General features: G+C 40.6%; 1 protein-coding gene across 14 annotated transcripts in view; it reads right to left on the bottom strand.

The window, feature by feature from the left end:
• The window catches only part of NRCAM (neuronal cell adhesion molecule), a 327,854-nt gene that overhangs the window by 8,408 nt on the left and 295,780 nt on the right, over positions 1-23,666 (bottom strand). For 6 of the 14 annotated variants that reach the window (XM_063927298.1, XM_063927303.1, XM_063927302.1 and 3 more), the window contains 4 exons: positions 22,834-23,019; positions 4,637-4,693; positions 2,857-2,970; positions 393-542 (listed from right to left, as the gene is read on the bottom strand). In XM_063927298.1, the coding sequence (XP_063783368.1) occupies positions 393-542; positions 2,857-2,970; positions 4,637-4,693; positions 22,834-23,019 (507 nt within the window). The remainder of the gene's footprint in view (positions 1-392; positions 543-2,856; positions 2,971-4,636; positions 4,694-22,833; positions 23,020-23,666) is intronic. The other 8 variants (XM_063927308.1, XM_063927310.1, XM_063927309.1 and 5 more) reach the window with 6 other exon arrangements.

The raw sequence follows: 23,666 nt of genomic DNA, 5'->3' as shown, positions 1-23,666 counted from the left end.
GTAATTTAAGAATGTGTAGATGTGGGAATGCAATGCTTTTCTGATTGCACACATCGCCTATTTATTTGCATAGTGCAGTATCCTGGAAAAAATCGATCAGATCCTCCAATCTAGAACCACAATTTCACCCACTTGCTGCATTTCCCTATTATTATTTTTTCCACAAAGTGCTATATAGGTACAGATGGCAAAACACTATATGAGGAGCGCAACCTGCACTTTGTTACTTTAGTGACATTTTTTATACATCATCTAATATTTAAAAAGGAAGAAGCCCAACTCTTGGGAAGACCACTGTCCATTTCATTCATTTTCTTTCTCTTCCCCATAAAATGAAGTAGTTGCACTAAGATAATTGTGTGAGGCACATGAGTTGCGCACAAATGCCTCACCTGGACCTGTATGAAATGTTTCTTCTGAATACATATCTGTGTGATCATCAGAATAAACCCGAACTATATATGATGTCCCAGGAGATAAACCTTTTAATACAAAGACGCTCCGAGTACCATTTACAGATTCCTCCTTCCAGTCTTCTTTGCCTAGAAGAATTTCGGACAACACAGGAATAACTTATTTCATGATCTATCCATATTTACTTTTAGGAGGCTCTGACCATTCGTTCTAGAATCACATGCAGGGAAAGCTTTAAGCAGTTCTACAGGGTATTAAACAGTAACATATAAACATTAAAATTTTAATTAACAATTTTCTAAATAATTAAACATATTAATAACGTTTAGTTAGTTAGTTAACTACTAAGGACATTTTAACAATCTTTTCTGTATTCTTGTCCATTTGAATACCATATCATTTCATTATGGAGGTGTTCTCATTCAGTAGAGGTAAAAGACAAATAGGCTATTTACTAAAAAGTGCAACATCTGCAGTAACCTATAGCAACCAGGCATTTAAATTTGATGTCTAAAGCATATTGTTGATTGGTTACAAAAACTGGTACACATTTTCACCAGCACTAAAGGGAAAGAATGCCAATATAATATGACGTATATGTAGCTTTTGATATACTATCAATAAATCTAATATTATGGTGACCGGTCCCCATTAACAGTATTGAAATCATAATGAAAATTAAACTTTGAATTCAGTATGTTAGAGTTACGTTTTTTGTAACATGAGTTTACAAATAATAAACTCCTCCACAGGAAATCTTAAAATGTAGTTTTAAGTGGAGTTCACTAAGTAAATCTGAAGCTTTGCTTGTCTGGTGTACACTGTCTGTCAGACCAGTAACACTCTCCTTATTCAAAGAGGCAGTGTTGTTGCTATGGGATGTCATCAAAAGATCGACAATAACAACCAGACTGTTGACAGTTATGATTTCGACATTGTTACAAAATTGACAGGCAAAATGTCAACATTTTCAGAATGGTAACAGCTGAAATTGTCAGACTTTAGGCTGCTAGGGGGGTGGTTAGGGATAGGCACTAGAGGTAGGGTAAGGGATTAGGGTACGGGATAGGGTAGAAATACAGATGTAGCCACGCTCATCTATCCTCCGTGTGCTGTGTAGTGTGAAAAAACAAGTCACATTCTGTTTGCCTGCTCTTTGACGCAGCGTAGCATATTCAGTCACAGTTTAATGAATTGAGTCTCCGGCGGGCGCAATACTGGTGTTCGTCCACCAGGTGTCCCTTTTGAAAACCACCACTGCGCATGTGTGAAATCTCCATTGTAAAAGCAAACAATGCTTGCAGTTTAAGAACTACGTTTTTTTTTTAGATGATCCTACATTAAGCAGAAATGTGAACACAAAAAAATTGCTCAGCATTTCTGACGCACACAAAGAAGAGCACAGTTCAGAGTTCTAAATAGCTCTCTAAAAGAAAAAAAAATATTACAATCAGCGATAGAGTTGGGACACACAGCACTATATACATGTTTTTACAATGAGCGACAGCACTGTGTCACTGCAGGTGCCACTCACCTCTCGCCGTGGCTGTTCTGGCATAGTGGTATCACTGATGGTTACCATGCCCGTGAGCTAGCGTTCGATTCCCGCAAAGGACACACTTGTATTGTGTATCTGCGTAAAAAGTAGTAGTCACAGTTTTTTTCTAATTTTCCCAAAACAAGCTCTGTTGTGTTTCGTATAAAGACTCAGGCATGCACACAGATTTACAGTCAAAATTAGAAAAAAGCTGGATGCTACTTTTTACACAGATATACAAGTGTGGCTTTTCAGATTACGAAAGTCTTATATTTATGAGACTGAGATTACTGTACTTCATTCCTTATCATGCCTTACTTCGCCTACCTGCGCTATTTGTATGCCGAGACTCGGACACCTGTATGGCGCAGCAGCAGCAATGTTGAACGTGGCTACATATGTACTTACCAGCCTACTGCAGCATCGGAGGTCTGACCCAGAAGTGTCGGTCACATGACCGTTGCGTCTGGAAGACGCAGCAGCCAGAAGGTAACTTAGCACTCGGCCACCAGGATGAAATGTCACTGCCTAAATGATGAATGTCGTCATGTTCAATGTCAACAGTATGACCATATCCACATTATCATGTCTACATGATGACGTTATGACTGTCGATATTTCATACCCAACCCGTTATCATCGATGCAACTTCCCAAACTTTGCATTGTATTGCTGCCTGTTTGAATGAGAACACTGATGTATTGTTAAAGGCGGACTAGTGAATGATGCACCACAGAAAACTAAAACAAGATTTATATTATCATAAACACTTCTACCCAATACAAAAGTTTTACTTTTGGGTGAATTAGTGTATACAGTAAGTATTCCCTGTTTGAATATACTTTTACAACTAGTTTTACCAGCTAAACCCTATGTATGATCATTTTAATAAAACTGGTCCTTACTCATTTCTACATATTTAACATAGAGCTTGACATCTGGATTCTCAAAATTCCACAGGATAGTGGCTGATGTTTCCGCAGCAGTGACATTCTTGATCAGTGGAATTACTGGTTGAGCTGAGCATCAAGTGAGAAGAAATAAATTATACACCAAGGTTTTCACATTGAGAGCATGCATGTCTGATTAGTGCTCAATTTCTGGAGAAAGAATGTTCCAAATGGCTGGAAAACAAATCACTTGCACAAGTCTTGGTATGGTTACAATTATAGTTATGTATTCCATCACGGAACATGTTCATAATGAGTCATCTGACCCAAGTGGGTGGGGCTTGTTTAATAAGTATATACAATGGACAGAAACGTGGGCGAGTGGAGAAACACACCCAAAAAGTATTTGCCTTATTATCTCCAAAAATTAAGACATTTATCTCTACCAAGGAGTGCATGCAAATTTAATGCCAAACGAATGAGCCAATACTGTAAAAGTGCTTTATATAAATGGTTAAAAGGTGAAGATTAAAAGTATAATAATTGGTCAATGGTTTTAATAACCTGCCAATGATCCTTTTATAATTAATTTCATTCCTTTGAATTTTGTATTCATGTAGTGAACACATACATTAAAGTAATTCCGCAAACATACAGTATGCATACACTACATATAATAACTGAACTCTCAGCAGGGTAAATTCATGGTAATAGAAATTCAATTTATATTTCAAGGTAAAAATATTTCTTTAATTTATCATGAATCTTCATAACAATTCTCTTTTGAGTATTAATAAATCAGTCACACTTGACCATTTACTTGCACATTTTACTTGTTTATTCTATCCCTTTAGGAATGCTAGCTGTACATGCTATATACAAGTACTGTATTAGTAAAAGCTATTCTTATAATCTAAAATGAGCCACCCGAATGTTGTGTGGATGCAGAATGCAATTAACCCGCATATTAAAGTGTTTAGATTAGCCCTCTCAGAATGTAAATTGGTAGAATCCATGCTTAGATACAGTACAAAAACGGAGTTCCCTATATTGTAATTTATGTTACCCAGACCATGAATATTGAAACTACACTTGATCTTACCAATCCTTATACTAATCAAAACTGAATCAGTATTCTTCTAAGCGCTTTTACAAAAGAGACAAATGCTAATACACATTACATTTGAATGTTTATTATATCTATAGCATATTTTTCCAAGCACTGACGGACAGCAATAGAGGTCATGAATTTCAGGGGTTTTCCATAACATCCGGCTCTTTAGCACATGTTGCCTATAGGCAGATCAGAAAGTTCATGCCAAGCAAGTCTACAATTCCAAAAACTGTAAGGGACCAATGATAGAAGCTGAATATACAGGCATAAGCACACTGCAGACAGATCCATGGTTTGGTTAGTCTACATGGAATGCACTCCTCGTAAGGGATTTCTCTCTTATAGACCACAAAGATTTCACTCTAGTGGTCAGTAACAACTGTATCTAACAGCCATTTTGCTATCGAGCAGAACTTAATCCAGGCAAATGAGAAAATCTCTTAAGTGATATATACAATATCAACAATCATTTTGAAAATAAAAATATTGATAACATCAGGGCATGAAAAGTGTCTTTAGGGCCAGGAGACATTAGGAACGGTACTCTAGGCATGCTTTACCTCTTTGTGGATGTAGCCTGCAATGTGCCTGATGAATACTCTGCATGCAATACAGTATGTGCGTTACTAGGCCATCTACTGGAAGTCTTAGCTACCAAATAGTAATAAAAAAAGACAATACCCCTGTAGTACGTTGTATGAACATTGTGCATGACAGTAGAAGTGGCAAAAAAGGGTTCTGTCATTTATCCAACACGGCCATGGAAAGTGAGAAAGAAGCAGACAGAGACTCTGTTTATTCATGCTACATTGCAACAGCAGGAAACGTGTTAGAAAACTGTGAATTGAATTGTAACACTTGCTAATTAGGAATCCATTCATATATTCTGTATCTGAACAAAATGTCTAAAAACCAATAAATACTTTTTAACATATCTAATCTGCTGCAGCACTAGAACAGTTCTAATGAAATAAATACCCCTTTTACTGAATATCATTCAGCATAATCCCTCTCAAAAAGTATACATTTAACAACAAACTATCCTATACAGGACTCAATTGATATGTACTGCACATGTTATAACATAACTCACATTTATGACATTAGACATTGACATGAACCAGTTCGGTTGAAATTGAATGAATAAATGCAGCCATATATAATATATATAGATAATATGTTATATAATATATGTAGAACTATTGTGCATACAGTAAATGCAAACACCATCTTTAACAGTGCATTATATAGGGTTCAATATGGCTAGAGATGACAGCAGAAAGAACTACACAGACAGAACAGCATCTAAGTGCGATGGACTTTGTAGGGGATGAAAAGCTATTACTAAAGTGGGAATACTCATAGTACCAGTATTTGGAATTCACACTGTTAGCTTAAATCTGCCCCATATATTACACTTACAGAAATAAGGAAATAAAGTGACAATGTGTTAGTGTGAGAAACATGAATATATTCAGGTAGTCATTCCTCTTAATAAATGCGTGCGCATTATACTGTCTCTTGCCCTTGACTACAGATCTTTTCTGGCTCTTTGCATCTGACTGGTTGGCCACCCCTGGTCTACATCTTTAGAAGCACTTCTTCAATTAACTAAAACATGTTACTTGTTTGCCTGTTATTGCTCAGTTTAGCCACATATACTTTACACATAGGAAAGGCAACAGAAGGAGATGGGTGGAGGGGATTCAATTAGCCACAGTAATTTACCACAGACTATTTGAAGCAGCAGGGCTACTCAATTAGTCCTGAATGCAGCCCACAGGCTGCAGTTAACTAGCTCAGGCTTAAAAAAGAAATCAGGGGTAAATAGCCTGACAACACATAGGTCTAGGAACTTCTTCCGGATTCTATAGTATAGCCCGTTAACAGTGTCATTTATAGAGTGCGAAAAAGGGGCTCTAATTGAATATCCCTTTGCATTAAAGACTGATGCTACCACCCTTTTCACACATATTCCCGCATTGAATTGAATTCCCTAATCAAGCTAAGGGATAGCCTGCAGAAGGAGGGAGAAATTAGGCAAGTAGCAGACTGGATGAATAGTAAAGAAAGTAGAAACAAAACAAAGATGTAGCCGGAGTGGAAGCAGCATAGCAGGGGACACATGGGGCATACATGTAGGTAAGACAAGGAGATAGCTTGGCAGAGACAGCATGAGTTACACAAGGACTAAGACGAGTCAAAATGAAGATAAAAAAAGAGCAGTAACGGAAGAGGAATCTGGTAAAGAAATGTGGTGAGATAAAGTGGGCAGATATTTGGAGAGAGTCAGGGAAGATAAAGGAGGGAGTAATCTGACAGGTCATACAAGTAGGGTGGGGGGCATTACTTAGAGGAAATAAATGTGCAGACAAGAAAGAGGAGAACATTCATGGCTGTCACAAGCAGACAGAAGATACTTGGTTGTGATATGAGGAAATGGGGCATCATAAAGACAAGACAACAGATTAAGGAAAACCAGCAGAAGACACGTGAGGATAGAATATGAGCAGACATGAGGCAAAGGGAGTGGATAAAAGGGCAAAAAGGGGGCACAATGAGGATTATCACACTGGGAAAGGGGAAAAAGCTTCTACTGAAGTATGAGCTGTTGGCATAGTGTGGGAATTGTGGTTGCATAGCACTGCTGCCTCACAGCGCTGGAATCATGGGTTCAAATGCAGCCTCAGCCCTTTGTGTGTGGCGTTGTATGTCCTCCCTGTGTTTAGTGTTTCCTCCCGCAGCACAAAACAATATTGCCAGGTTAATTGTCTTCTGATAAATATGGACCCTAGTGAGTGTGTGTTTGTGTGCACTGCTAGGAACAGCCTGCCTGGTATTTGTATGTGCCCCAGATGTCACTATCAGAGGGTATTCTTAGGGCTGAACAGAGGTGACTGATATCTTGTGGCCCTGGCAGTCTGTAAACAATTAGAAGATGTTTTACTAAAAAGTAAAGTGAGTGAAATAGACAACAGGATTACATTTATGGAGTCCTACCAATCCTAGCCAATGGGCTGCCACACTATCACCATAGCACACTACCACTAATTAGGAAGCTCTGTGACACATAAGCAGGGATGTAGTTAATGTACCGGCTGTCAGGATCCCGGGACATAAGCACCCTGTGCAGGTAATTGGGTAATAACAATTCTATGGTTGTTTATCGATCAGTGACTTCTGAGAGCTGTTTGGAGCTCATGCTATACATGAATATCTATACATCATAGAACAGGTTGCTCATATTTGCCACTTTTCTGAAAGCACTTGGCTTAGTCCCTGACAGCAGTAAGTGTTCCAGTAGCAGGAAGTGTCAGCACCAGTGCTGTGACTGTATAATACACTGACATAATATGTCTGTTTATAAGCTTATTACACAGTGGTGGACATACAGTAAATTAAGGAAAATAACATTTTATTTAGCTGGTAGAGTCTGGTAGGGATGTATACTGTATATATGAAGTCTTTCATGGCTGTGAGTGGTGTTAAAGGACTGTAAAGCCATGCAAAGTGACCAGAAATTTTCATGTCGAAGGTGGTGGAGAGAAGACAATTTTGAAGTCCTTAGCAACATAAAGGTAAAAGTAATCCGCAAATAAGGCACAGTGTCCACAGATAAGGAATCGTAAACTAATGTAGACAAGATAAGTAAACTCTTATGTACAGTACTGTTGCCTATTGCAGCCACGATTACTCCGTACTGTCAGGATTATATGGAAGGATGTTTAAAAAAGAGAAAGGAGAGAAATGTGACAGTAACGTGTGCTTAGCATTCAAGTGTTCACTCCGACACATGCAGAGGAGTCCCACCTCACATCATCAATGTTGGCACAATCATCTGTATGTACAGATACAGTACATAAATCTACAAGCTATTATAAGATGCTGTGGATACAATGTATCTCTCTTCATAAACAACAATAAAATAAGAAAAGTCATAAATAAATGTACTGATGTGGATACAGGTCACATGCTTTACTAATATCTGCTCTGGAGAAAAGACTAACCTTCACAAAGGGTTTAGACAATAGATCTGTAATTGTAGTTGAACACTGCACCTTACTGTACAATGAGAATTACATACTGCTAATCCTTGAATTTCTACAAATGAAAATTACACACTTTGGATGTCAGCTAATTTAATTAGCAAATCCTCTCACAAATGGAATGCTGTTTCTAAATATTATCCATTAAATAGTGACAGTTATTCCCCAAAGTAGTGTTTCCAATGCCAGCCTACAACCCACTTAATAAGCTTTGTTTTGATCATATGCCAAATGAATCATAGGTGATTTGGCACCTGTGCTGCAGACTAGTCCACATAGAGAATATCTGATGCTTACATATGCTGCATTGCCAATTTGTGCTGGAAATAGTAATTCTGTCTAACAGTTTAGAAATGGACAAAGTTACTCTTGTGTAACTAATGCCATCTGGTGGGGGAGTTTGAGCCACAGGAAACCAATACATTTTTGTATTATGCAGTATGGGGCTCATGTAGAGTTGTACAATTGACACCTTTTACATGTAAATTGTGACTTTTTCTACTAAGCATGTGCCTATGGTGATGGTGGCACATTCTGCAAATTCATCTCTGTGTGCTTAGAGAAGTGATACAGAGGTTTGAGGGGGGTATGTAAGTACAGACAAAGTACAATAAGGGAGTATTCACGCCAACGCATTCCATGCTGTGGTGTTCTATTTCCATTATTACATTAATATTTCATTCTGTCCCTAGAAGGAAAGCAAATTCCTATTTGGTCTTTAGAAGGGAAAGACAATGTATGTTTTTCAATTTGAACTTAGGGGGTCATTCCGAGTTGATCGTAGCTGTGCTAAATTTAGCACAGCTACGATCGTAAACTCAGACATGTGGGGGGACACCCAGCACAGGGCTAGTCCGCCCCGCATGTCAGTAAGGCATCTCCCCCCTCCCCCCCCCCCGCACAAATACAAAAGCATCGCCTTTGTATCTGTGGAGTAACTCCTGGCCAGTGCAGCTCCTGCGGCTGGCCGGGAGTTGTGAGACGTCACGCAGCCACCGCGCCATGCCCCCCCAACGGTCCGGCCACGCCTGCGTTGGCAGGACCGCGCCTACTAAACGGCGGCTTAACGCCGCCGTTCAGCCCCCTTCCGCCCAGCGCTCGCCTCTGTCTCAGAGGCGATCGCTGGGTACCGACAACTACCATGCGCCGGCGCACTGCGGCACCGGCGCAGTTCTTACCCGATCACTGCGCTGCGACAAACTGCAGCGAGCGATCGGGTCAGAATGACCCCCTTAATTAGTAATTGTAATTTGTTTTTGCATCTGATTTTGTCTATTACAAGGCAAATGCATCTTATTATTTATTAACAGCTGTTCAGAAATAGACAGGCTGTATTGTTTATGAATTACTACCACTATCATACTGGAGTAAAACAAGAGCATATACTACTGTTCTCACCTGTCATAAACCAGGCACATATACTACAGTTCTTACCTGTCATAAACCAGGCACACATACTACAGTTCTTACCTGTCATAAACCAGGCACACATACTACTGTTCTCACCTGTGATAAACCAGGCACATTTACTACTGTTCTCACCTGCCATAAACCAGGCACATTTACTACTGTTCTCACCTGCCATAAACCAGGCACATTTACTACTGTTCTCACCTGCCATAAACCAGGCACAAATACTACTGTTCTCACTTGTCATAAACCAGATACCTATACTAATGTTTTCACCTGTCATAAACTAGGCACATATACTACTGTTTTCACCTGTCATAAACCAGGCACATATACTACTGTTCTCACCTGGCATAAACCAGGCACTTATACTACTGTTCTCTGCTGTCATAAACCAGGCCCATATACTACTGTTCTCACCTGCCATAAACCAGGCACATATACTACTGTTCTCACCTACCATAAACCAGGCACATATACTACTGTTCTCACTTGTCATAAACCAGATACCTATACTAATGTTTTCACCTGTAATAAACCAGGCACATATACTACTGTTTTCACCTGTCATAAACCAGGCACATATACTACTGTTCTCTGCTGTCATAAACCAGGCACATATACTACTGTTCTCACCTGCCATAAACCAGGCACATATACTACTGTTCTCTGCTGGCATAAACCAGGCACATATACTACTGTTCTCACTTGCCATAAGACAGTCAATAGCACGACACCATATGTCGACATGCATTAAATTAGGTCAACATGGTCAAAATGTTGACCTAAGAAAGGTCAATAGAGCTTATGGTCGACATGCCAATTGTCGACATGACGGTTTTTTTTTTTTTTTCAACTTTTTCATCCACGTTGACTATGATTGGGAATAGTAACCTTGAAGTCAACTTTTCCAATAAAAAAAAGCTGCACCCATTTGATCCCACTTCTGGTGTCAGTGTCATTATTTACATTTTTTCAATCATAGATTTTATTAAGGAAATAAAATTGAATGCAGATACATACATTTAGTAAGATGATTGTTACATATGTTCAGATACACAAATGCAGAACCTTTTTTTTTTTTACATGATAACAAGATAACGTGACTAAACTTAGAGAGAGGAAAAAAAATATTCATAGAATCTGGATAATTTTCATCAAACATTCAAGGAATAAAAGGAAGAGAACCCCATGTGAACCAACCAGTAGACCACATGGGGGTTAGCACCCGAGACTGAATTCAATTTATGAAAGAGGATAGCACTGGGGTAGTGGGGAAGAATAGGATAGATTAACTAGTAGAAAGAAATAGAGAATTAGAAAAGGACAAGAAAGAGAAGAGAAGGGGGAAAAGGGAAGGAAAAAGTAAGAACAGGGGGCTAGAAGCAAGCTGGGATAATAAAAAAAGGGTAGGGGAGAAAGATAGTAAGATAAATAAAATAAAGAGTGAGTTAGTGAAGCCCTGGAAGGGCTGCATTGTAGTTACTATACCAGGAAGCCCAGGTGGCATGAAACTTATCCACTGTGTTGTTCATCAGTGCAGTTATATACTCCATCTTAGCTACAAACCAAATTCAGTTCATGAGTTCAAGTCGAGAAGGGATGGGGTAAACATTTTTCCACGCTCTAGCGATTTTAAATTTAGCCGCACAAGCTATGTGTAGCACCATTTTGTTTTCAGGTTTAGATAACTGGCAAGCTGGGGCACACAAGAGTAGTGTAGCAGGTGTAAGAGAAGGACAATTAGGTACCACAGAGTTTACAAGTGTTCGGACCAAGGACCAGAAAGGGATAATGTTAGGACAAGTCCACCAAATATGGAAAAAAGAACCTACCAGGCCGCACTGGCGCCAGCATAAGTTTGAAGTGGAGGGGTAATTCCGGTGTAAGCATTCCAGAACGAAGTACCACCGTGTGTAGACTTAATGGGAATTTTGTTTAACAGAAACACTAATAGAACATTTCAAAATATTTAGACGAATCACGTCCCAGGTATCTTCATTGAAGGAGATCCCCAAATCATTTTCCCAAGAGATTTCACCGTCCGGGGAAGAGGGTCAGGAGACAGAATCGAATGGTACAATAGAGAGATGACTACCCTGTCCATAGGGTTGCATATACAAAGGCATTCTATTGCCGTCGGCTTTCGAGGAGAAGCAAATTCTCTTATGGAGGTAGTAACAAAGTTTCTAATTTGGAGATATTGGTAGAAATCTAAAGCTGGAAGCGAGTGTTTCTCCTGGAGTTCCGAAAAAAAAGTGGTATACTGTTGCAAAGCATATGGTGAAAACTGGTGATGCCTATCTCTGTCTAGTTTGAGGCCATACTATGGGAATGACCTGGAGGGAAGGACGGATGATTCCATATGGGCGTAAAAGGAGAGGGGTAGGAGGCTAAAGAAAGTTTGGCAGCCACTGAGTCCCATACTGAAAGTGTAAGAGAGACTGCAGGCACTAGATGAGTGATTCTGGGTCTAAGGCGACTAGGAATTTGTACTAAATCACTCTCCAGATCGACCTATCTCTTCAGACCTCGTGGGGAGTGCCAGGCCACTAATTGGCTAACTTTAGAGGCAAAATTATATCTAGAGAGCGACGGGAGTCCCAAGCCACCACAGGATGAGCTCTTCTGAAGGACTTCCCTTCGTAAGCGGGGTTTCTGGTCATTCCATATAAATTTGCCATATTGTGTCTGAGGAGATGTTAGGACCTGAAGTGGAACTGAGATTGGAAGTGTCTGAATAAGGTGTAATAATTTGGGTAAAATATTCATTCTAAGAGCATTAATCCGGAAAAAATCCAGGATATGAAATGTTTTTTCCAGCTAAGGATATTTTGTGAAATTGCCTTGAATAAGGGGGGATAATTAGCTTCATAAAGAGATGAATTGGATTTTGTCAGAAAGACACCTAAATACTTAATGGAGGTCTGACGCCATGTGAAAGGGAAATTAATTTTCAAAAGGTTCAGTCATTGGGCCAGTATATGTAAGGGGAGGGCCTCTGATTTGTCATGGTTACTCTTGTATCCAGAAAGGTCACCATAGAGTGATAGCTCCTTAAAGAGGTTGGCAAGGAAGATTAACGGGTTAGTGAAGGTAAGAAGGACATCATCTGCGAAAAGGGAGATTTTATACTGGGAGCTCTAAATAGAAAAACCCATAATATCGGGGTTGAGGCGGATACGACAGGCAAGTGGTTCGATTATAAGAGCAAAGATAAGTGGCGAGAGGGGGCAACCTTGGCGTGTACCATTGTAGATGGTGAAAGATTTCGAGAGAGTCCCACCTGCTAGAATCGAAGTTGAAGGGTTATTATAGAGAGCCTGAATGGCTTGAAGGAATTCACCTTGAAAACCATAGGTATGAAGAGTTTGATTAAGGAAGGACCAGGTAACCCTATCAAAATTCTTCTCTGTGTCCAATGCTAAGAGAAGAGAAAAGAGTTTAACAGAGCTGGCATGGTGGATTAGGTTAACAGTACACTTAGTATTATCCAGCGCTTGCCAGGAAGGAATAAAACCCACTTGGTCAGGGTGGATAAGAGATGGGAGGAGGGGATTCAGACGTAGAGCTAATATTTTTGTGAAGAGCTTAAGGTCAGGGTTTAGGAGAGAAATGGGATGATAATTGGAGACCTGTTGACGATCTTTGCCAGGTTTGGGGATAACAGTGATTAGTGCTTTAGTTGTTTCATTGTGAAAGAAACTGCCGCTGAGAACTTTATTAAAGGTGGTTGTCAAATGAGGTATTAAATAACTCTCAAATGATTTGTAATAGGCAAAAGGTAGGCCATCAGGCCCTGGGGCCATAGAAGTTTATTGGAGTTTGAGCGCAACAGAAACCTCTTTGTCAGTGATAAGCTTGCAAAGTTCATTAGGGGAAGAAGGGTTAATCCAGTGCAAAGCACAAGAACCTTAATATTCTGAAGTTGTTACAGATGAGTCCGATGAAGACGACTTAATATTTGGGGAGTTATATAAGCGTGTGTAATATTCTGTGAAAAGGTTATTAATTTAAGAAGGGTTATAATGGATATTACCATTGGTGTCTCTAATTGAGACAATAGAAGAGGTGGTTTTACGTGCTTTTAAACTATTAGCAAGGAGTATATTAGCTTTGTTGCTTTTCTCATAGAACCGTTGGTTTAGCCATCTAAGGGATTTGTCTATTTTTTCAGAGTAGATAGCATTAAGGGCTGTTCTGGCAGCAACGAGTTGTTTGTAATTTGTGTCAGTGGGGCTGCGTTTATGGATGGTGTCTAATGTGTGGACTTGTTCCGTGAGAGTTCTAAGAACTGTTTTTTGTTCTTTGCTACGATGAGAAGCAAAACTAATTACGTGTCCTCTAAGGACTGCTTTGTGTGCTTCCCACACTAGCAGAGAGTAGCCTGATTCAGGGTTGTTAAACGAAAAGTAATCTGTAAGTACGTCAGATATTTTATTTTTACATGCTGGTATCTTGAGAAGGGTTTCATTCAAGCGCCACGAGGAGCGGGAGGTCAGGACGTCCAATAAGTCAAACGTGGAGGAGACTGAAGAGTGGTCTGACCATACATTAGGAGTGATTGAAGAAGAAAGCAGGTGATTTAAGGCTATGGGGCCGCAGAAGAGGAAGTCTATTCTGGAGTATGTATGGTGAGGAGCAGAATAGTAAATATAATCTTTAGAACTTGGATTAAGGGCACGCCAGTTATCAAAAAGAGAAACATCCTTGATTTGATTAGATAGGAATCTAGACAAGTTCAAAGACCTTTCTGGGGGGTGGATTTATCCAAAGACCAGTCCAGAAAAGAGTTGAAGTCACCTCCTAGAAATACAAACCCTACCCGGTATTTATGGAGAGTTATAAAAGGATTTGAAAAACTGTTGTTGGCCAATATTTGGGGCATATAGATTGGCAAAAGTCACCTCTAGGTGGCCCAACTTGCCAGTTAGAATGATAAACCGCCCATCTGTGTCCACATGGACTGAAGTTTGAGTGAAGGGAAGTTTGTTACTTATCATAATGGCAACTCCATTATGTTTGGATTTGCTTGAGAAGTACAGCACAGTGGAGAAGTGTTTAGATAGCAAAGAGGGATGGCCAGAATCAATCAAATGTATCTCTTGAAGCAGAACAACATCGGCATGTAGGGAACGGATCGTACGGAACAGGTGTGAGTGCTTTTGGGGAGTGTTCATGGAAACAATCGTATGAGGCATGGTGCAAGGAAAAAAAACATTTGAAAAAAAAGATAAGGGGGGGTGTAGGGAGTAAAGAAACTGGCTCACTCAAAAAGATGGAAAGTAGATAAAAAGGATTTAGAGAAAAGCTATAATGAAAAACTAGAGAGAGAATAAGGAAAGGGAGGAAGAGAACTCAACCTTGGCTGAGCAGGACTGGAAAAGTGGAAGGTGGTAGTATATAATATTCCAGGACAGTTGGAAATTAGGAGTCAAAGTCAGAGTAGAAGGGGAGCATCCCCTGGGTGAACAATAAAAAGGAGGGAAGATAATCAAGAATACGAAAAGAGGCCACGAAAATAAGAGCTATCTGTAGCCGGAGAAATAAGAGGGGAAGCAAAAAAGGTGTGAGGAGATGAAAAAGGAGGTAGCTCCTGTACATGAAAATAAAGGGGGGGTCTGACACAAAGGGAGGGAGACATGAAATCACAGGTAATAAACTAACCATTCTCTACGTTTTTACCATGTATGCAAAATAAAAAATAAAAACAAACAAAAAACATACCCTGTCGGAAGCAAAGCGTAAGACATCAGAAAACGACAATAACAAATAACATTCCAAAACTTGGAAAAAATTATATTAATGTTGATAAAGATAACAGACACTGGGGAATCCCCACAAATATTACAATAGTAGTAACATTTCCTGGCTGGGAGCGATTTGAGTCTAAGGGTTCATGAAACTACGAGGAACTAAAATATCCACAATTATAAGGTACATCGAATCAAGCAAATAAATTACCCCTGGCTCTAAAAGAGGTATCAATAGAGGTGGTATAAACCAACACGTGTTTCTGTGGTCCATTCCGGACAAGTATATTAAGTATATAAAAGTATTACAGAGGTCTTTAGTGCCCCTCACTACAAGGGGGTGTGGACATCAAAACCCTGTTGCTAAATATACTACTCTCCTGAAAATAAATAATCTAAGGCAGGCTTTTTCAACCAGTGTGTTGTGGCACACTAGTGTGCCGCGACCAGTTGCAAGGTGTGCCGCGGAGCCAGAGCAGCTTCCTGTACCTTCAGAGTGAACTGTTGGCCCAGGCTCTTCTTAGAGGATCAGTCGTGCTCTCGCCGTGACCTTTACCTAGAAAACGGTGTGATATCATAAGTCATGGCTGCCGCTTCTCACCACCCAGCCAGCCCACCTGCCTGCATTCACATATTCCAGTTCCCACCCTGCATACACAGCTTTCCTTGCCAACCCACATCCACACCTGCCCGACCGCCCGCTGCTCAGTATTCGCAGAACTCCACTATGAACAACCCCCGCCACTGAGGGACAGGGAGGAGGACAGCTGAGAATAATATTTGTTATTTTATTTCTACTGTGGGGAACAATAGGATTTCAATAGGATTTATGTGGGGAGAATAAGAATTTATGGATGTATGGGGGAAACAATGTGAATAATTCATGTGGGGAGCAAAGGATTTATGTGGGGAGAAATGTGATTGATTTATGAAGGGAGCAATAGGATTTATGTAGGGAGCAACATGATTTATGTGGGGAGCAATGTGATTGTTTTTTCTGTGTAGGCCAATGTATGTGTGGAATTTTTCTTTACTGTGAGGGCCAATGTGTGTGTTTTGTTTTTTTCTGTGGGGAACTTGGCAATTTTAAAATATTGTTCGGTGTGCCACGAGTAAAAAAAAGGTTGAAAATCACTGATCTAAGGGAATAAGCAAGGTGTGGACCCATATTATAAAACGTCCCTAAGATCTGTTGATTGAAACCAATAAAACAGGTAATTTATAACACAGAAGTTGTTAAACAAACCCAGCCCAGAGGAGTGTCCTAGGGGAACATAGTATACAAAGGGACAAAGAGGAAATTCTCTGTTGGAGTCCCTAAAAACACTCTATACATAGAGGGCTTAATGTAAGTTAGATGAAATGACCGGTCTATAAGGATGTGTGTGAATAAAGCAATACTGTTGTGTACAGACCAATTGCACCATCAGGATCTGATGAAAAGTTCACAGGAGTAAACAACAAGATAAGTTTTTTCTGGCATGAAGATGATATTTTTAGGGAGTGTGATCATCCCCAATGGGGGGTCCAGATTCTTCAATATATGATAGCAAGTCCTTACTTTCGCGGAGGTCTCTAACAATAACTGTTTTACCCTGCAAATCCACAATCAATTTGAAGGGGAATCCCCAACGATAATGGATGTTTCTATCACGCAGAGTTTTGGTTAAATCACGGAATTCCCTTCATTTTGCGATGGTTGGAGGTGCCGGATCTTGAAAGAACTGAAGTTTAACAGACTTTGATAGGATATGTAGCTGTCCACGAGAAGAGGTCAAGATCTTTTCTTTGTCTTTAAAGCTGAGAAATCGGAGGACCACGTCGCAAGGGGGTTGACCATCCCGAGGTTTGGGACGGAGAGCGCGTTGGGCCCTTCCCAATGGCAATTGTTAAGATCCGGTTTTAAGAAGGAAAATAGCATATGAAGGTTGGGTTTCAGATTTTCCATGGTGATAGACTCAGGAATGTTGCGTATGCAAAAGTTATCCCACCGTTCGTGGTTCTCAAGATCTTCATTTTTAGGGCGGAGTTCAGAAAGTTCAGATACCACATGATCTAAATCACGACCTGTATCGTTTAGAGCTTTCTGGAAGCTATCCTGACGAGATTCCATCTTGGAGGTCCGCGTAGTTAGAGAAGAGATGTCCGATTTAATGGATGCCACCACTTTATCCAATTTGTATTCCATGGAGTCTTTAAATTTGGTGATCAGAGAACGAAGAGCCAAGATGTCATCTTTAGTAGCTAAAGCAGAGGGTGAATTAGTAGAGTTATCCATGGTCTCGCGTGGGGGGGATGGAGGCTCCTGTGCGGAGTATTTTTGTTGCCCCTAGTAAAGTGTTGAGAAATATCAGCACTCCCTTGTTTAGGAGTCTTGGACACTGATTTCTGCATGTGGACCAGACCAATATGGGCTCTGCAGTGATATGATCAAATAGAAAAAAAAGTGTAAATTCCAAAGCTATTGAAGATAGAGAGGATGAGAAAGGTAGGGCAGCCAGGGAACACTGCCACCGGTTTTCAAGCAGGCATCTGGAAACTGAGAATGGGCAATATAAAACCCATCAAGCACATATGAAAGGGTGTGGCTCCACCATACTCACTGCAGTACTACAGGCCGTGTAACAAATGAGGCGGTGAGGCCTCTTGGGTAGATTCACCCCCTGCCTTTGCCATAGAATACAGACCACTGCCTCTGGGCAGGAAAGTGCAGGATCACGGTCCAGTCAGTGCCCACTATGTCTCGGACCTAAATGGCTGGGGGCCACACATGTAGGCACGAAGCCCCAAGCCGCGGGCACAGGGGACCACCAGAGCTATCAGGTAGTGTACCGCAATATTACAAATGGGCCCGGATGTCAGTATCAGTCCGGGATGCTCGGGTATAATAGATTGCCTCAGACAGTACAGCTAAAACTCAAAAAAACAGTTTTGGCACTGCGCTAAAGAGAGAAAATAGGTTAAACTGTAAAGTGCTGCTGTAAGGAGTGGAGCTACTACCTGGCTCCACTGAGTTAAGGACACAGAAAAACTAAATTATTCCCCAGCGCACAGTACAGGGTATACCATAAGGAAAAAAAAACAAAAAACAATTTTGTTTCAATTCCTTAAAATTCTTTTTTATTTGATAATTCAAAAGAGGTTCAATATTCAGTTAAAAATACATATCAATAAAAAGGTGACTGCCTATTACCGGTAAACATACATATAACAATCACAGACACAGAAAAAACATATAGATGGGGATTATTTTAAAATTTAAATGTTCACTATACCCCACGATGGTGTAGTGGTCTCCAGTGCAAAAATTGAAATGCAACCAATTCTCATAGGTTGGATGCGCTGCTTTGCGGCTTACTCCCTCTATGTTAATATGGTAATGACCACAGATATCCTCTTAACGTAACAATCCTTTTTTTAAGGGGGGGGGGGGGGCACACTCCAAGTTATAGAACTGAATTTGTAGAGGTAGGTGATTTTTCCAAATAGATTGTGCACATCCCCACAGAAATTGTTAGCAGCAAATGAGGTCCTGTTTCGCCTGCAGTCCTGACGAAGCCTCCCGCAGGCGAAACGCGTCGATACGGAGAACATCGATCCCGAGCAACGCTGAGTAGCGCAACACACAGCGTGCACGGGACTTCCGCCGGCGGACTCCGGACCCTGCCTATCAGCCTGGAGGACAGACCAGCCAGAGAGCTTCCTCCTGGAGAGAACATTTGTGCGCTTGGAAGGTAACCTCTTCCTAAACAGGACCTCATTTGCTGCTAACAATTTCTGTGGGGATGTGCACAATCTATTTGGAAAAATCACCTACCTCTACAAATTCAGTTCTATAACTGGGAGTGTGCCCCCCCCCCCCCCCTCCCCTTAAAAAAAGGATTGTTACGTTAAGAGGATATCTGTGGTCATTACCATATTAACATAGAGGGAGTAAGCCGCAAAGCAGCGCATCCAACCTATGAGAATTGGTTGCATTTAAATTTTTGCACTGGAGACCACTACACCATCGTGGGGTATAGTGAACATTTAAATTTTAAAATAATCCCCATCTATATGTTTTTTCTGTGTCTGTGATTGTTATATGTATGTTTACCGGTAATAGCCAGTCACCTTTTTATTGATATGTATTTTTAACTGAATATTGAACCTCTTTTGAATTATCAAATAAAAAAGAATTTTAAGGAATTGAAACAAAATTTTTTTTTTTTTTCCTTATGGTATACCCTGTACTGTGCGCTGGGGAATAATTTTGTTTTTCTGAGTACAGCTAAAACTACTGCGGGGGAGGATATTATAGTGGGGCTGCGGCTTTAGCAGGTAAGAGGACCCTTTTGCAGCGTGCCACTCGTGTAGTCCAGGGAGGCTTAAGTAAGTGACCAGCTTGCTGTACCTGGATGTGGTTAGGAGCAGGTTCCACAAAGTATGCAGCTGCCAGTGGGAGCCAAGATGGCGATGGTCCGCTGATTGATCCTCGCACTCCCCACCCTCGTACCTTTCAAGGCCCGTCAGTACAGTGCTCAGGGAGACGGGAGTCAGAAATGAAGCTGAGGGGAGTGCCTGATCAGCCCCCGCTCCGAGGATGGGTGTCCATTGTTTAATTTTTAAATACACTGTTATATGGCTTATTTATGGACTAACACATAATAGGATAGGGGGCTTATGATCTTTATTTCTGACAACATTGTGCATTCGTCAAAAAAAATTTTTTTTTAACAAATTTAATGAATGAACTTAGTCATGGAAGGGTGAAAGAGACACCAAAAGAAACAAGAGATTAGTACATTGTTCACCACAAATTGCTAACATACTGTATTAACAGAGGGATATTGATAATCAATGAGACAATAATGTTCTATAGAGACAGACATCTTGCTTTGGTCTCTTGCTATTCTAACCATGCTAACCTAGCTATAAGACTATATATTTATTTTTATTAACAATAATTCTTTACTTTAAATTCTCATTAGACAACACCAAATGGAGGGACCTTTTTCATAATTTACACAGCAAATATTTAATTACAAAATCTTGTGCTGCTGACTTGTCTGAATTTCATTTGCACTATGGTAAACTACTCCAGCCCATGGTGTAAATCTTTGTTCCTCTGCACAGGCAATTTACTGTAATGTACAAATCAATACATTTTGGCATTTGGTACAACAGCCAACATTGATAAAGAACAGTAAACATTTTAATCCAAGAAATGAATGAATAGAGGCCCTCATTCCGAGTTGATTTTCACAGCGCAGCGATTACGTGAAAAAACGGCTTTTATGCGCATGCGCAGGGTACGCAGCGCGCATGCGCTAAGTACTTTCACACAAAACTTTGTAGTTTTACCCAAGCTCGAGCGATGTTTTCCAGTCGCTCGAGTGATCGTAGTATGATTGACAGGAAGTGGGTGTTTCCGGGCGGCACCTTGGCGTTTTCAGGGAGTGTGCTAAAAAACGCAGGCGTGCCAGGCAAAAACGCAGGAGTGGCTGGAGAAACAGGGGAGTGGCTGGCCGAACGCAGGGTGTGTTTGTAACGTCAAACCAGGAACTATACAGACTGCATTCATCGCAAGATAGGAGTAGGTCTGGAGCTACTCAGAAACGGCATTACATTTTTCCTGTGCAGTTCTGCTATCCTTTCGTTCACACTTCTGCTAAGCTAAGATACACTCCCAGAGGGCGGCGGCCTAACGTGTGCACTGCTGCTAAAAGCAGCTAGCGAGCGATCAACTCGGAATGAGGGCCAGAGATCAGTAGTTACTGTACTAGTATAATCTACCCGCCAAATTGAGGGATTCCCCACTCCCTATCCTAACACCTGCAGCACTTTCCAGCTATTCCTTTTCTCCATCTCCTGCAATGGGAGTTGTGGCAGAGACGGGATAGACCATCTACGATTATTATATATAATATGTATTCATTAATTTGTTTTGTTTTAAAGGGTTTCAAATGAAGATGAATAACATACCACTGCTGACAAGTATTCTATTTATAATTCCCTGCTATTTATGTAAATCCTCTAATCCCGGCATCAGCAGAATCTGTAACTGCCCCTATTTCTGCCTGATATTAGGCCCATTAGACGTCCTATTAGTTCTGATTTGCAGAATATAACTGTACAGTAAACATGTTTCAACAATAACAAACTTGAAAATAGGTAGGTAATTCAGATCTGATTGCTGCTGTGCGTTTTCACACAGCGGGTAATCGGATCCGAACTGCGCATGCGTATGCAGCCCATTGCGACAGCAACGGGCATCGGCGCCTAGCGACGGAATGGTGCGGAAAATCTGAACGCACAAGCTTTCACGAGGTGATTGACAGGAAGAGGCCGTTTTTGGGTGGCAACTGACCGTTTTCCAGGAGTGTCCGTAAAAACGCAGACGGGCTCAGGCGTTTTGAGGGAGCGTGTCTGACGTTAGCTCCAGCCCCGCTCAGCAGGATTCCATTGCACAGGAAGAGTAAGTCCTGGGTTGCACAGAGACTGCACAAACTGATTTTTGTACAGCTCTGCAACAGAAGCGAAAGCACACTTGCACAGCGCTTTCCCCCTCCCTCTGTAGGCGGCAAATATCTGTTCGCAAGGCAGCAAAAAACGCAGCCCAGCGATCAGATCTGAATTAGGCCCTAAGCCACCAGAATGCTGAGAACTGCTACAACTCAAATGACACTTTTCTAAGTCAAGAAACGATATCTAAAAATAGCATGCATACAGATAGATACCACACATACCGATAAAGAGTAATTTAAAAGTATGTATCGGGAAAATTACTTATTTTTAACCCATTTGTCATTTTAACATTATGACGTCAAGTTGCAACAAAGTTAGAAAAGCATGCAAGGTTTAATTTTACCTTTGCCTGCACCCACAGTGGGTAGGAGAATACCAGCTTTATATGGAAACAGAGGAACACTGGATAAATTAGATATAATGCATAATGTACACAAGCACTCTCTAGTGTAAGATGTTACGTGTTTGAAATTGAAATTTAATAGGGTTAAATCCCAAACCATCACATAAATGTGAACACTAACTATTTTTTCTGAAATTTTAACTAACTTGCAATTCTTGAGAATATGATAGCACTTAGTGATGGGTTCATAAAGTAATTCCTATGGTAGCATTTACAATTATTGTATATCAGTCACCTGAATGACCAATGTGTTCCTCTCTCAATGTGGTCAAGGGGAAGGGTTCACGCATACTACTGTATTTTAGAGCAGGCTTAGAAACAGGGACCCAATGACAAATTTCTGGTACTGTAGGGGGTGTTGCCATGGTAACACCCCATTGTTAATAACGGGCTCACTCTGGCAGCAAGGTGGTCACATGACCTGAGAGGCAGGCCCCCTTCTGGATGTACCTGGCTAGAATACAGGCAGCTTTCCAGCAACATGTCCCTGCATAATGCCCACATCAACTTGCACTGTAACTTTTGTTTAAACAACAGCATGGCAGCCATTGGTTATATCCTATGTTTCTGGAAACATGTAAAGGTCAATTAGCATGGCAGCCATTGGTTATATCCTATGTTTCTGGGAACATGTAAAAATCAATTCTAGAGAACCTGAGGCCTAGAAAGCTTGAAACAGAATCGTCAAAATGTACTTTGATACGGCATGTAAAGGAAATTAATGTGAAGGGAAGAAAGAATGGCTATACAGGTACATACCCATCTTACCTTCATCCATAGCAGTTATAGCTTCCTGGGTGCTTTGGCTGCCAGGTCCCACAGCAGTGTGCGCATAAAAGTAAAACTTGTACCTCGTGTTTTGGTTTAAGTTTTTTAAAACATAACTTGACTCATTTGCAGGGATTGTAAGTTCAACTGGTGGGCCTAGTTCATGTGTGGCATTTACTAGAATGAAAACAAAGTTAATTAGTGGTCATCACTTAACTTAACAGGTTTTAAGTCGCTAGATCAAAACTGCTTTAAAGTCTAAGAATAACGTTAGTTACAATGTTCCTGATAAAGTCTTCAGTATAAACACACTACAGGACCTTAATATGTCAGACTGTCCCTACTCACACTCCCACATCATGCATCGCATAGGGTCTGATCACAGGGGGACACAAAATACTGATGCTTACGCAGTTGGTCAATACTTCTCCTACCACACATGTCTCAAATTTGCACAGTGCATAAATTTGCAGTAATGGTCCTGTGATGGTATTCATGGTGCGGATTAGGATACCGGGACCGTTAGTGGGCAGCAACTGGAGGGGGGAGGGGGGGGGGGGTGCCAGCAGCTGAGTTGTCAACAGTTGAGATATATAATATTTATTAATGGTGGAAAATTGACAGTCAGCAACTGTATATGTAAGTCCTTATAGTAATTTGGGGTACAAAAACAGTTTGTCATATATTGGAAAAAAAACTCCTGCAACTCCCACCTGCAAGTTTATTAAAGTATTATATATATATATATATATATATATATATATATATATTTATCTCCACACATACAATATGTAAATATATATATATATATATATATATATATA

The sequence above is a fragment of the Pseudophryne corroboree genome, chromosome 6 (assembly GCF_028390025.1).
Source record: "Pseudophryne corroboree isolate aPseCor3 chromosome 6, aPseCor3.hap2, whole genome shotgun sequence".
Lineage (NCBI taxonomy): Eukaryota > Metazoa > Chordata > Amphibia > Anura > Myobatrachidae > Pseudophryne > Pseudophryne corroboree.
The sequence above is the reverse complement of the archived record's forward strand: the minus strand, read 5'-3'. Positions and strand labels throughout refer to the sequence as shown.